General features: G+C 34.7%; 6 protein-coding genes across 6 annotated transcripts in view; 2 read left to right on the top strand and 4 right to left on the bottom strand.

The window, feature by feature from the left end:
* Positions 1-148: 148 nt before the first annotated feature.
* On the top strand, positions 149-838 carry NAEGRDRAFT_75521 (uncharacterized protein; the record flags this gene model as incomplete). The annotated part of the gene is made up of 1 exon (XM_002669528.1): positions 149-838. The coding sequence occupies one exon, from the start codon at positions 149-151 to the stop codon at positions 836-838; it is 690 nt and encodes a 229-aa protein (XP_002669574.1).
* A 77-nt stretch (positions 839-915) lies between these two features.
* Positions 916-2,375, bottom strand: NAEGRDRAFT_82122 (uncharacterized protein; the record flags this gene model as incomplete). The annotated part of the gene is made up of 1 exon (XM_002669489.1): positions 916-2,375. Exon 1 carries the CDS (start codon positions 2,290-2,292, stop codon positions 916-918), a length of 1,377 nt encoding a protein of 458 aa, XP_002669535.1. The 5' UTR covers positions 2,293-2,375.
* Positions 2,376-2,771: 396 nt separating this feature from the next.
* On the bottom strand, positions 2,772-3,416 carry NAEGRDRAFT_54146 (uncharacterized protein; the record flags this gene model as incomplete). Its single annotated transcript, XM_002669488.1, has 1 exon — positions 2,772-3,416. One exon carries the CDS (start codon positions 3,414-3,416, stop codon positions 2,772-2,774), a length of 645 nt encoding a protein of 214 aa, XP_002669534.1.
* Positions 3,417-3,749: 333 nt separating this feature from the next.
* Positions 3,750-7,431, bottom strand: NAEGRDRAFT_54145 (uncharacterized protein; the record flags this gene model as incomplete). The annotated part of the gene is made up of 3 exons (XM_002669487.1): positions 3,750-4,201; positions 5,008-6,520; positions 6,658-7,431. The coding sequence occupies 3 exons, from the start codon at positions 7,429-7,431 to the stop codon at positions 3,750-3,752; spliced, it is 2,739 nt and encodes a 912-aa protein (XP_002669533.1).
* Positions 7,432-7,719: 288 nt separating this feature from the next.
* On the bottom strand, positions 7,720-9,865 carry NAEGRDRAFT_54144 (uncharacterized protein; the record flags this gene model as incomplete). The annotated part of the gene is made up of 2 exons (XM_002669486.1): positions 7,720-8,799; positions 8,864-9,865. The coding sequence occupies 2 exons, from the start codon at positions 9,863-9,865 to the stop codon at positions 7,720-7,722; spliced, it is 2,082 nt and encodes a 693-aa protein (XP_002669532.1).
* Positions 9,866-10,315: 450 nt separating this feature from the next.
* The window catches only part of NAEGRDRAFT_59917 (uncharacterized protein), a gene marked incomplete at its 5' end in the record, with an annotated part of 5,296 nt that continues 2,710 nt past the window's right edge, over positions 10,316-12,901 (top strand). The window contains 2 exons of the mRNA XM_002669527.1: positions 10,316-10,579; positions 10,936-12,553. Of these exons, the coding sequence (XP_002669573.1) occupies positions 10,316-10,579; positions 10,936-12,553 (1,882 nt within the window). The remainder of the gene's footprint in view (positions 10,580-10,935; positions 12,554-12,901) is intronic.

Genomic DNA, 12,901 nt, shown 5'->3' with positions numbered 1-12,901 from the left:
ACATTTCTTTCGGTAAGTTTACAAAATCACGCACAATCCCCAAATGCCAAGAATCCTTTTATTGATTTGACCATTCCAAGTATTAGGGCAACAAATTCAAATCTTTCTGAATAAAAAAGAATAAAAATTGAAGAAAACAGTTTTAAAGATGAGCACACAATTATCCCAACCTCAAGAAAAAACACAACAAACTGCAACCTCTAACATTTATCAACCACCCACAGTCAGTAATCAAGAAACAGAGAATACATCAGGATTTTGCAAAGTATTTAATCCAAGTAATCAAACTTCCACTCTCAATCATGAAACTACTTGGTTAATGCCTGCAACCTTCCTCTCAATTATACCCACAACTGAGCAGCACGAGAAGGAAGTTATCAAACAACTCTTACTCAAATTCAAAGATGAACACGATGTGCAACATGAAATCACTCAACGAGCTTGTCATGAAAAGAGCAATCTTGAATTGGGAATCAAGAAGGGAGAGGGAAGATTTTGTGATCAGGAATTCGATAACTTTCAAATAATTGTCTATTATTACAACCATGAACAGTGTTGGTATGTGGTTGGTGTTAAGATTGTTAATAAGGATCCACAACATTCCAAGATTGAAGCTATTGATCTAATTGAGTGTCGATCTGCAATTCCAACTCCAAGTTATTCAGAATGTGGAGGAAGTATAACTTCTCCAACCAAAGGAGCAACAAGACAATTCGAAACTGAATACGAATATTCAATTCATATGGTTGTCAATAAGAGTTTATATCAACTCATTGTCAGTGGCTTGGGACTTGTTCATTTTGAAAAGATTTCCTCACTTGAACAAGTAGCAAATTAACAAGTTTTTTGTAATTTATTGTAAAAATGTGATTTGTAAGTGATTTTGTTGTTCTATATATTGTTTAATATAGTGTTCTAGAATTGGTTGTTTTGTTGATTAAAGTAAGAACTAACTGTATTAAGCAAAATTCTAGCTTCATCGTGAGTGAGCAGATCTTCCAAAGTAATTTGTTGATTGTGGTTGACCATTTCAGAATTTGAAGCAGCTGAATTGTAATTGACCATGTTATAGTTTTGATTTGGCATTCCAAAAGAATTACCTGTTGAACTACCACTTGTCAATGAATTAACTTGTGGCATATTGATCAAGGATCCAAAAATAGGAGAAGCAATACCATTATTATTAGTGGTATTGGAAGGAGTAGATGGAGTTGTTGTGATTGGACTTGAATCAAGACTGTTATTGGAATAGTTTGTCATTTGACCAAGTGGAGGAGAATTCAAGAGAGGATTGGCATAACAGTTCAGTATAGTATCAAGTGATGGGAAAATATGATTTTGTGGAGCTGTATTTTGTACATTTGATTGATAAATATTATTAGAAAGTGGATGAAGCATCGATTGGATAGTATTCATATTGTGTTGTTGATGTTGGAATGGATTCATGGATGATACAAGGTGATTATGTGAATGATTATTTTGTGTTGGTTGAATTTGACCAATTGGAAGAACATTTTGAACAAGTACATTATTTGTGTTTGGACGAATCATTGAACTCATTGGATTGATTAATTGTTGGAGGAAAGATTGTTCAGCTGTTGGTTGAGTAGAGTTAGTAGTAGTAGTTGTTGTAGTAGTTGTGGTATTAAGAGGATTGGTTGGGCTTGAAGATGAACTGCTGACAGTAGTATTCACAGAAGCAATCCATTTCTTATTAGTTCCCTTCTTATTATTCGAAACAAAGTTAATTGAACCAGTTTGTGCTCTTTTGGTTTTCTTCTTACATGGAGTATTTGGAGTATTGGAGGAGGATGGCAGAAAATGATTTACGCTTTGATTACTATTCGAAACTGTATCAGTCAACAGCACTGGAATATCATTACCTCTCGTTGATCCCATAAATCCTATGGTATTAGCAGCAGGAGCATTCACGTCCAATACAAAGTAGCTTGATGAAAAGTTAGAACATGTTTTCAATTGTTTTCTCAACTTTAAATGCCTTCTGTTGGTTGGAACTTTTGTAGAAGAGGTGACGAAAGGATACGAATCTTGTTGTGAAGTAATTGTTATGTTGTTTCTATTGGAATTGTTATTATGGAGTTGAGGACTTGGTGTTGTAGTAGAGGATGGTTGGGGATGCACAATATTATCGATATATCTTCTCGATCTGTTATTAGAATTGTTTCGAATAGTTGTGGAGGATGATGAAGCATTTGTTGTAGGAGTAGTAGAGGATTCATATGAAGAAGAATCACTGCTGGAATCTTCAATGCTCTCGAACTGTCTCTTCATTTTCAAGAAGCTTTTGCGAAAATCTGAAACTATTCGAAAAGAGACGAAATACAACAAGGGCTCTTTGTGTGATTTTTTCTATCGATGATGCCAGCTGGGAGTTTTCGAGCAGCTTCCCGCTCATGTTTTCAGAATCATTTTAAACTTGGGCTTAGTTGAAAGTTAATGTGGAATTTTACGCTCGAAAAGGAGAATGAGTACGCTGATTGTGGGATGTGTTTAACTTTCACGGAAATTGAAAGTATTATTGAATGCAACATTTCGTGGTTGACTACTCTTTATAATTTATCTTTCCTTGAGTGAAGGCAATTGGATTTCAAAATTGTATTTTTGTAAACCTAAATTAATCTTGTTTGTTGTATAATATGTAGAGAACTCTAAATTAATAAATAGTAATTGTCAATGATGTGTTATTGCGAATATTTACAGAATTTGTGAGCAAATTAGTACAATTGTGTTCTAATTATGAAAAATTGAGATTAAATCTTTTTCAATTCAGACGATGAATGTTGGTGTAGGAGATTGGATTGAGTTGCACTTCTTTTTGCTCCAGTTTTTAGCTTTTCATTAATGTTTACCACAATTGTTTTTTGTGTGGGTGGTTGACTAGATTCATCTTCTAATGGCACTCCATGGATGTCCTCTTCAACATTTTGACAATATTGGATATTTTCAGAGCAGTTGACTGGTTTCTTTTTGTGAATAATTGTATTCACTCCCAATAAACTACTGCTTCTCCTGTGATCGACACTACTGAGATATTTCATAGCTGTCAATGATGTTTTTCCCAATCGATTTTGTCTTCTCATTTGCTGAACTTCATCAGCTGAGGCTGAATAGTTTTGGGTGACATTCTCATCTGATGATGATTCTCTTCTCTTAGCACTTTCTTTTATAACCACTCTTTCCTTAACCAATTCCTTAGCCAAATTGAGTTGAGTCATTAATTGTTGAGTTGACTTGGAATGTTGTTCTCTCAATCCAACCATTCTCTGCAAACAAACATCTTCATGACTTTTAGCTCTATTCATTGGATTTCTAGGTTGATAGTAGGGATGATTATTCCCTTCATTATGATTAAAGCCTTGTCCCGAATAATGATGATGATTTGTATGATGGTCCATTTCTATGGTTTTTTTGTTGGTTGATTTTCCAGTATTTATATTTTCATCTTTTGAAAGGTTTTGATGGCATATCATAGATAATAGTTAGTTGGGAGAGGTTGTGGTTTAGGCTATTAATAATAAATGAATTTTATTGAATTAATTTATTAATTTATAAAAGTGTAACGGTAATAAGTTTAAATATCTGCGGCAATTTGGCAAGCAATGGATTTCTTGCTTTCAATCTAGTCTACTGATGAAGATTATCAACTTTTGTTGTAGTTGAGTAGTCTTATCATCAACCAAACAATATTAAATTTCAAAATTAATTTCATAATCTCACAAAATCGAAAATTATTCATCACAACTACTATAAACATCGCCCGAATTATATTCCTCCTCTGTCATCAAATCATCCATATCAATATCAAATCTATCCTTCAAATATTTCTTCTCTTCATCATACAATGATACATGTTCCAAGCCGTAGGCTTCATCTTCATAGGAAATATTTCTCATCATCTTCCCAAGAGAAAATCCACCACCACTACTTTCAATACTAACAGCTGTTGATCTTGATGACTTTCTCTTCTTTGGTTCTTGTTTTGCAAAGGCTTTCAATAATTCCCTTCCAATATTCATCATCAATTCCTTCGCATAGGAAAAGTAGAAGGAGAAGAAGCCTTCTCGTTTAATCTGCCTTGCATGGATCAATTCGTGTTGAATTAATTCCTTGTACAGACAATCCTTTGGGAGAGCAAATAATACAAAAGGATACAAGACAATTCCATGCATACCAAACCAATCTAATAGACGAATGTTGAAACAAATATATAGAGAGGAGAGTGTGAGCGAGGAGAGATTATTACGTTTCAGAGCTGATGGTGTGGATGTTTTGATTGTTGATTTCCTCATCATGAATTTTTTTAGTGTTTACAATATTCAATATTCAATTATTGTTAAATATTTAAAATGCATGAGAGTTCATTTGAGTAATTTTGTGTTTGAAAACACTTCTACCTCATAATGTGAAAGAAAAGAGCAACTATGAAGGTGAGGAAAATTAATATTAGTGCCTTCATCCGTTGTAGATGAATAATAGGGCCCAGTTGCTGACATTTTTGTTCGTGTGGTTTTAAGGCTGCATTATATCAGTATCTCCCAACTTTACAGTAATCGTCTTCATTAACACAAATAATTAATATTGTTCTCTTATTAGGACCGTTTCAGAATCTGTGACTGAATATCGAAAAGCTGTGGTGATTGGATTATTTTGCATAACTAGGCTTCCTTAAATAGATATATTCGGTTTAAAGAGTTTGTTTAATTTTCAATAACCTTGTTATCCATTTCAGTGCTTCCTGCCATCCAATAAATATGAGAATGAGGAGCCAAATAGAAATATGCCCAATAAATCCCAAAGGTTGCAACCTCAGAGCAGTGTAGAGGATTGGAACAAATTGGAGTAGCAAAACTGAAATCAACACAACAGCAAACCAAACATTCATCATAGTGTTTGAGAAAATACCGTGAATCGTTAGAGGGGTAGATATAGTTCTGAAATTGTAACCTAAAAAGACGTGACCAATCAGCCAAGCAATCATTGTCATACTTTGAGCATATTCTTGGTGAGAGGAACCTTCAAGACCATACATTGGAGATAGCACAAACACTCCTAACATGTAAGATGAGAATACTGTAGCAAAGAGAGATATGGAGCCAATTATTATGTGATAAATAAAGGATTTGTCAACAAAATTCTTCTCGGTCCTTGGTGGATTTTTCATTAAGGTTTCCTCTTCCTCTTCCAACACAAAGGTAGTGGCTGCTCCAATATCACTAAATAGTTCTAGAAGAATAATTTGCATTGGCTCGAGAGGAATAAATGGAATAGCACTCGAACCACCAACAATCATGTTTGTAACAAACAATACAACAAGGGTGACTTTGCATGACAAGTAGAATTGCAAAGATTTTCTCAAATTTGCATACAATCTTCTTCCTTCTCTAATGCCAGCCACAATGGTAGCAAAATTATCATCCATTATGATGATTTCAGCTGCCTCTTTCGCCAAATCAACTCCAGATCTCATAGCAATTCCAACAGTTGCATTGGAAATTGCTGGAACATCATTCATACCATCACCTGAGACGAGAACCTTATATCCCTTCTGTTCTTTTAACATTTCAACCAAGTCGTACTTATTTTGAGGTGTTGCTCTCGAAATGGCACAAACAGAGTCAACATCCATTTTATCGTTGACATCCTTTCCTTCAATACATACAGATTGTCTATTGGAGAGAAGGGAAGCTTCTAATTCAATGTCTTCATCTTCTGAATGCTCATGCTCTTCAACTAATAAATCTTGTTTTACACTGCTCAATAGTCCACATTCCCTAGCTGCTGATATTACTGTGTTTGTGTGATCACCACTCACAATTATTACCTTAATTCCTGCATTTTTGCAATCAGAAATTGCTTCCTTGACACCACTTCTAAGAGGGTCTGTGAATGAAAGCAATGACACAAAAACCATCTGTGATTGTTCATTGTCTTTGCATAGACAAATTACTCTCATTCCTTTCGTTGTTTCAACCTCCAAAAACGATAGGATACGTTCTCTTACCTCTTCAGTCATTGGTACTTGTTCTGATTCATTAGATACTTGGTAGAACAAACAATTAGTGATCATTCTCTCTGGAATTCCCTTATGAGTAACAAACTTAGATTCTCCAGAAGAAAGAATAAGGGTAGCAAACCCTTTGGTATGATCGAATGGCATCTCATCTACAATGCTGTAAGAGTTTTCAGTTCTGTTTTTCAAAAATCCTTTCCACGATTGGTTAGAACATCTTTCTAACTCTTCAGAAACACTCTTTTCAAATGGATCAGCTAAATCCGCACCAACTTCAGTATAACCAGAAAGCAACCATTCTATAATCCAATTATTCTTTTCCATTTGTTTCTTTGTATCGTAGACAAGATCTACATTTCCATCCTTATCAACCTGATTGACTTGAATGAGTTGGAGACAATTTTTAGTAATTGTACCTGTCTTATCTGTTATTATATGTGTAATATTGGCCAAAGATTCTGGAACATGAAGTTTCTTAATGAGAAGACTCTTTTTGAGAGATTAAGAGAGCCCAAAGCAAGAACGCTCTTAATGATGATTGGTAATTCCTCAGGAATAGTGGCAAACATAATACTGAGTCCTGAAAGTAGCATCTTTTTCCAGTCAAATCCTCTAATCCAACCTACAATGACAATAATGGAAGCCATCACAATAGATATGATTGTCAAATACTTGGCAAGTTCTTTCATAGTTTTTTGGAGTTCAGTTTTCTTATCCTTTTCCATACTTTTACCTAATAGCTTGAGAATATTACCGAGTCCAGTATTTTCACAACCAACATTAACTACTATACCGAAACCTTTTCCTTTCTTGATTGAGGTTCCTGTCAGTAGAATGTTTTCACACTTTGACATGTCTTCATTCGAAGAGATGTTGTTACCATGCTTATTGCAAACCATTGATTCACCAGTCAAAATAGATTCATCCACTTGAACACTAATCTGTCTATTTTCATAATTATAAAGTCTCACATCAGCTGGAAGAATTTGTCCTCCATTAAAGTTAATAACATCTCCTGGAACAAGATCAGAAACTGAAATATTAGAAAGAATACCATTTCTCCTTACAGTACAAGTCTTTGACATGAAATAAGAAGACTTGAGCTCCATCACGCCTCTCTTTGATCTGTATTCATTTCCAACCTCGACCAAAACCATCAAGATAATGCAGGAAAACACAACAATAGCATTCCACAATGAATCCCAAATGAAATATAATATTCCAACCACAAACAACATTAAAATCATTGGTTCTCTCACTTCGGAAATGAAAACCTTCCAGAATGAAATTTTCGAACTAGACTTTTCCACTAATTTTGTATAAATATCATTCTCCCCGAATTTTTGTCGTTGTTGTTTAACTTGTTCATCATCGAGACCATTGTCGAAAATAGCCTTCATTGATGTTGTATTACTTCCATTCAATTGAAAGTGTTGTTTATATAATTCCTCAACAGAGAGTGTTTGGAATTTAGCAAGTGGATGTTCCTCTCTACCTTCCAATGCCAAACCAATGACAGTATGCTCTATCGAATCCAAATCGACCACAAGATGAGAATCTTCCTCCACTGTTTCTTGTTGTTCGAGAGTTTGTTCTTGCGACATTTTTTTAATCGTTATTTTGGCGCCAATTAGCAAAGCCTTTATTGGATGTGAGAGTGAAATGTTTCGAATAAGCAATCGAGCCTTTCAGAAAACTTTATTAATTTGATAATATTCTACAAATTGCTTTGGAATATCTGCAAGTATTTTCGAATAGGCATTCTCATTTACATCTTGAAGTCTAACAAATTTAACATTGCACCGAATTGGTTTCTTTCCAGTTGAGCCATGTTGAAATTGGTTATTGCTGAATAGAATTTTACAGGAGGAGAAGGAACAGGATCCAACTCCTAGTATTATTATTGATATGGGTTTAGAACTGCAATCGACAAGTGCATCAACAGTTCTTTGTAGCTCAATATCATCTCCATTAATCATGATAACAAGAACCTTGTAGGTTTTCTCATTTTCTTCCACATTGTTCGAAACATGATTAATCAAGTGATAGAAATCATCATTTCTAAAATTGAGATTAGTTTTTGGATTTCTCACATTTGATAATTCATCAAAATCAATATTTTGCAAACCTGTTCGGTAGGTATTAATTGCTCTCTCGTATCCTGTAAATTTCATTGAATTTATATACATGTCGTCTAAGGTAAAGAATGGCTGTTGTTGAGGAGAACTTGCTGTTCTTTGGATTGCTGAATATCCATACATGGAAAATTCAGTATCACAATAACACTCGCATACTCTTCCAAAGGTTTTCAAAACTCTTTCATAGGTATTCTTGTTACCTTGAAAATGTAATGAAGAATTTTCCTTACTGAAACTAATTGCAAAGTGTAGAGAGAGATTGAATCCATCTTCTATATAATCCATGAAGAGTAGCTCCTTATTCTTCTTTAAACATATCATCTTTTCATAGATTATTCTTTCTGGATTTTTACTCTCCTCATTGCCCATAAACTCTGTCACATGTAAAAATTGAAAGATGCCAGAGTGTTTGTATCCCTTTTTCTTTCTGGCAAGGTTTGGCTCTATAATTTCATAGAGCTTATTTCCATTGAGTACTTGGAGAATAGTAAAGTAAAACTCTCCAATGAGGTCATTACTAGATATTAAATCCCAATCATAGCATCTCACTTTCAATTGTTTGTTATAGTCATTTTCACAAAGCTTGGATGAAGATATCGAAAAACTATTCCATTCAGGATCGAGCATATTCTAAATATTATAAATTTTAAAAAATAGAAATTATTTCACATAATAAACTTTAGAAATAACTTACCTTAATAACTTCACTCCTGAAAATTTCCTTTTCATCATTCAAAATCACAATAAAAGGGTCACTGAGAGCGAATATATCTTTCCTATCCAATCCCATAGCTCTACATTTGAAAGTGATCATGTTTGTTTCCGTGAAAATGGTTGGTGGCACTTCTGTCAATAATGTCTCCAACTCGGCAAGGTCACATCGTTTGGTTGATTCTATCAAATCTCTCAATTCTTGATTGTTACCAATCTCATAGTAGAGATCGCTTTGTAAATTTAAACTCGATATCAGTGTCTCTCTCCCAGAGTACAGTTCAATTTTTGATTGTTTACCATTCACAATATGAATCAGTTCAATATCTCTTGAAAAACCAATAAACTTGGCGTCCTCACTATATGATGCACTATAATCAATGGATGATCTCAAAGTAACTGCTGCAAAACCATACAACTCCAATCTTATAGAATTCAACATTTCAAAATTATATTCAATTTCAACTCCCTTACTGAATGAGAGTTTTGTTTTTTCCGAATATTGATCAGTAAGATAGAGCTTATTGGTCTCACCAAGAAGTGTATATGAATTTTCACATCTCGAACACAGGACTCTCACAAATACAGCATGAATATCACAAGCCATAACATTCGTGAGACACCTCTTCATTTGTCCCAATGTAACCTCCGAACTAATATTGATCTGAACCATTCTCTTAATCGATGTTGATGATGAACAATGTTGAGGTGAAGTAGTGAAGGGAACTGCACTCGATATCAACCCACTTTCTCGATGTGTATGTAAGGGAGTTGAATAATAGTTATTCTGTACAACACTTGCTCGCTCTTCTTCTTCTTCTCCAAAATTATTCCCAACAGCAATATTCAAAATCAGATCACTCTTAGTCACCACCGATGATACTGTTGCCATTGTTATTGAGGAGGATGCTGAATCATTAAGGGAACAAGTCGGGGAAGAGCAGCGTGATGATGATTGAGGTTGATTTTCTTCACTCATGGTCATCACGTGTGTGTATGCGGTTCTATTGAAATGTGTGTGTGGACAATTTTTTCTCTCCTTGTTCTTCTTCTAGTCCAAAGTTCTTCTCTCACCGTTCCAAATAAATCGAGGTGATGTTAATATTGAGCGAATTGTTTTCAGGTTTCATGACCTGAGTTTTTCCTATACCAGCACATGCTCGGTGGAGCAGTTTAATATGGAACGTTGTTCATGAAGTAGTAATATTGCTTGGGATTGAGGAAAATTTGGTCCACAATAACATCTTTGTAGCATTCTGTTAAATATTAAGGCAAACATGTAACAAGTTCTTGAAGATTTGTTGCACAGTCAACAACAGATTTAAGGATAATAGAGATAGATATCCTTCAAAGATTCTCTTGTGATATAGATATCACAAATTTCCAAATATGGTAGTACATAGTTGGGAAATTACCAATTGCAATACAAATAAAAATGCAACAAGTTGCTTCTCCTAAAAACTCCTCTGATCGAGGTTTTGAACAAGCAGCAGCAAATCCTGAAAATTTAGAACCTGCTACGTGTCAAATAATTAATGACAATAATCAATTGCTGGGAAATAATCTGTTGGTGGATGATGAGGAAGAGAATTGGAAACGACCTCTCCTATTCTATGATCAAAACTTTAGACGTTGTAGTATTTCGAGTGAAAGCCATGCAATCAATCCAGGAAATTCCTTGTTAAATATTGGAAACTATGTAAGTTGTTAGAAAGTTCAAAATACTCAAAGAAGGAACAGCAAGTAAATAGAGAATCTGATTGTTTAGGAAAGAATTGGTACTATAAAATCTACAAAGGCTATCACATCCAAACTGGAAACTTTGTAGTAATCAAGCATGTTTACAATCAAGATGTAGTTCCAAAATTGAGAGAACGAATTGAAACCCTCAAAGCAAAACAATTGAGTAATGAATATAGTCCATATCTGGCTCATACCTTTGCCAGTGTCACCCTTCCAATCATGAATGATAGTGGTAATATTTTGGAGGGTGAGGAATTCTATGTGGTTGTTGAGGAATTCCTAGAAAATGGTTCCTTATCCATGCTCTCCCAGAAAGGATATAAACCAAGTGAGAAGGTAATTGCCAAGTATATTGATCAGGTATTGCAGGGTATTATGTTCATGCATCAGAAACTCAAAATGGCACACCTGAATTTGACTCCCAATAATACCATGTTATCCAGGAATGGACAAATCAAATTGTGTGATATTGGATTTGTGTTATCCAGAGATGAGTATATTAAATATCAACCATGTATCAATTATAGCTCACCTTCATTGTTCAAATGTAATAAGAGTTGTGAGTGGACAAAACAAGCATTGGCAGATATTTGGAGTGTTGGATGTTTGGTTATTGAGCTCATGACTGAGAGAAGACCCTTCTATGATTATGATTGGAATTCCTTATTTGAGCTGTTATCGAGTGGAAAGAATATGGAAGAAATGATTAGAAAGTACTATCCTAAATCTGAGTCATGTTCAGAGTCAGTAATTGATTTCCTCAATCTGTGTTTCAAGAATCATTCCTACACCCGATCTTTGATTAAGAATCTCACTCATCATCCTTGGATAATGAAACATGTTGAAAATACTGTGAATCCAAACTTGACCACAACAACTGTAAACAATTCTCAAAAGAATGATAAACCCAGGTATATCATGATGATTCAACACGGTTCAAGAAAGAAGAAACTCACTCAAAAGAGTCCTTTCCCTTCAATTCATTCAGTGGAAGAGTTCATCAAGGACAAGTGTGAAACCATATTGAGGGGCAATCAAAGAATTTCCTTTATTGAAATCCTTGATAGAGAGTGTGATGACTATATAGAGTTGGATGATTTGGACCTTCTTGTGGAATCTCCACATGTTAATCAAATTAGAATTTCCACCAACTCTCCTCCAGTTACTCCAATTTCCAATCCTTCCACCAAATTGAGTTTTAGCTCCTTCAATATTTCATATACAGCATCTTCTTTATCTATTCCCTCTCCACAAGAACCAAAGAGTCAACTATGGAATGAAAGATACTTGCCTCTTAGAAAAATTCAAAGTGGTGGATTTTCCTCAGTCTATTTGTGTGAAGATCATTTTGGATCTTCCTCACAGACAAAGCAAGTAGCTCTCAAATTACTCCCAGTTGATATGGATCATAGTAATTCTAATCAATCATTCAATGATGCTATGAAGGAGGCACTCCAAATGCTTATGTTCAATCACCCAAATATTGTTAAAGTTTTAGATGTCTTTCAACATTACTACAACCCAATTTCTTTGGAGAGCGATACGAATAGTGACTGTGCAGTACTGTGTATTGTCATGCACTACTATCCATATGGTGATTTGTCCTCTCTCATTAGAACTTCCGATGCTGCAATATTACCACTCAAAACAATAATTTCAATCATGCAACAAATATTCTCAGCTCTAGTTGAGCTCCACTCCAAAAAAGTTATTCATCGTGATATCAAACCACAAAATATTCTCATTGGTTCCATTGAAAAGAATGAAAGAAATCAAATCTCCAAAGTGCATGTTCTTGTTGGTGATTTTGGTCTCTCCAAGCATATTGTTGAAAGTAGAGCTTTTAGTGTGAGTGGAACAATGGGATTCCAAAGCCCAGAGCTTCAACTCAATCAAGGATATGGACTAAAAGCCGATGTATGGTCCGCTGGTATTGTTCTCTATCAATTATTAACAAGAAATGAGAGGAAGAATATCTTCTTGGAAATGATACAAAAAGGAGAGGAAAAAACACTTGCATGCATTCAGTGTGAAATTGAGAGAATATATTCAGATAAAGTTGGAAAGCCATCCATGGCAAAACTGGAAACTCTCTTGAAGGGAACACTCAAATTTCTCCCAGAAGAGAGAGTATCCTCAAAGGAAGCTTTGGAAATTATAACTGCTCATGTCTATTGATATAAACTACTCTTCCACATTCAACAAAACCAAATTTCTTTTCATAAATTAATGCAGCTGTTCCAACAGCTGTCAAAGTTACAGAATTAATTCCATATTT

Source organism: Naegleria gruberi, assembly GCF_000004985.1.
Source record: "Naegleria gruberi genomic scaffold NAEGRscaffold_81, whole genome shotgun sequence".
Taxonomy (NCBI): Eukaryota; Heterolobosea; class Eutetramitea; order Acrasida; family Naegleriidae; genus Naegleria; species Naegleria gruberi.
This window is presented reverse-complemented; position numbering and strand designations above follow the sequence as displayed.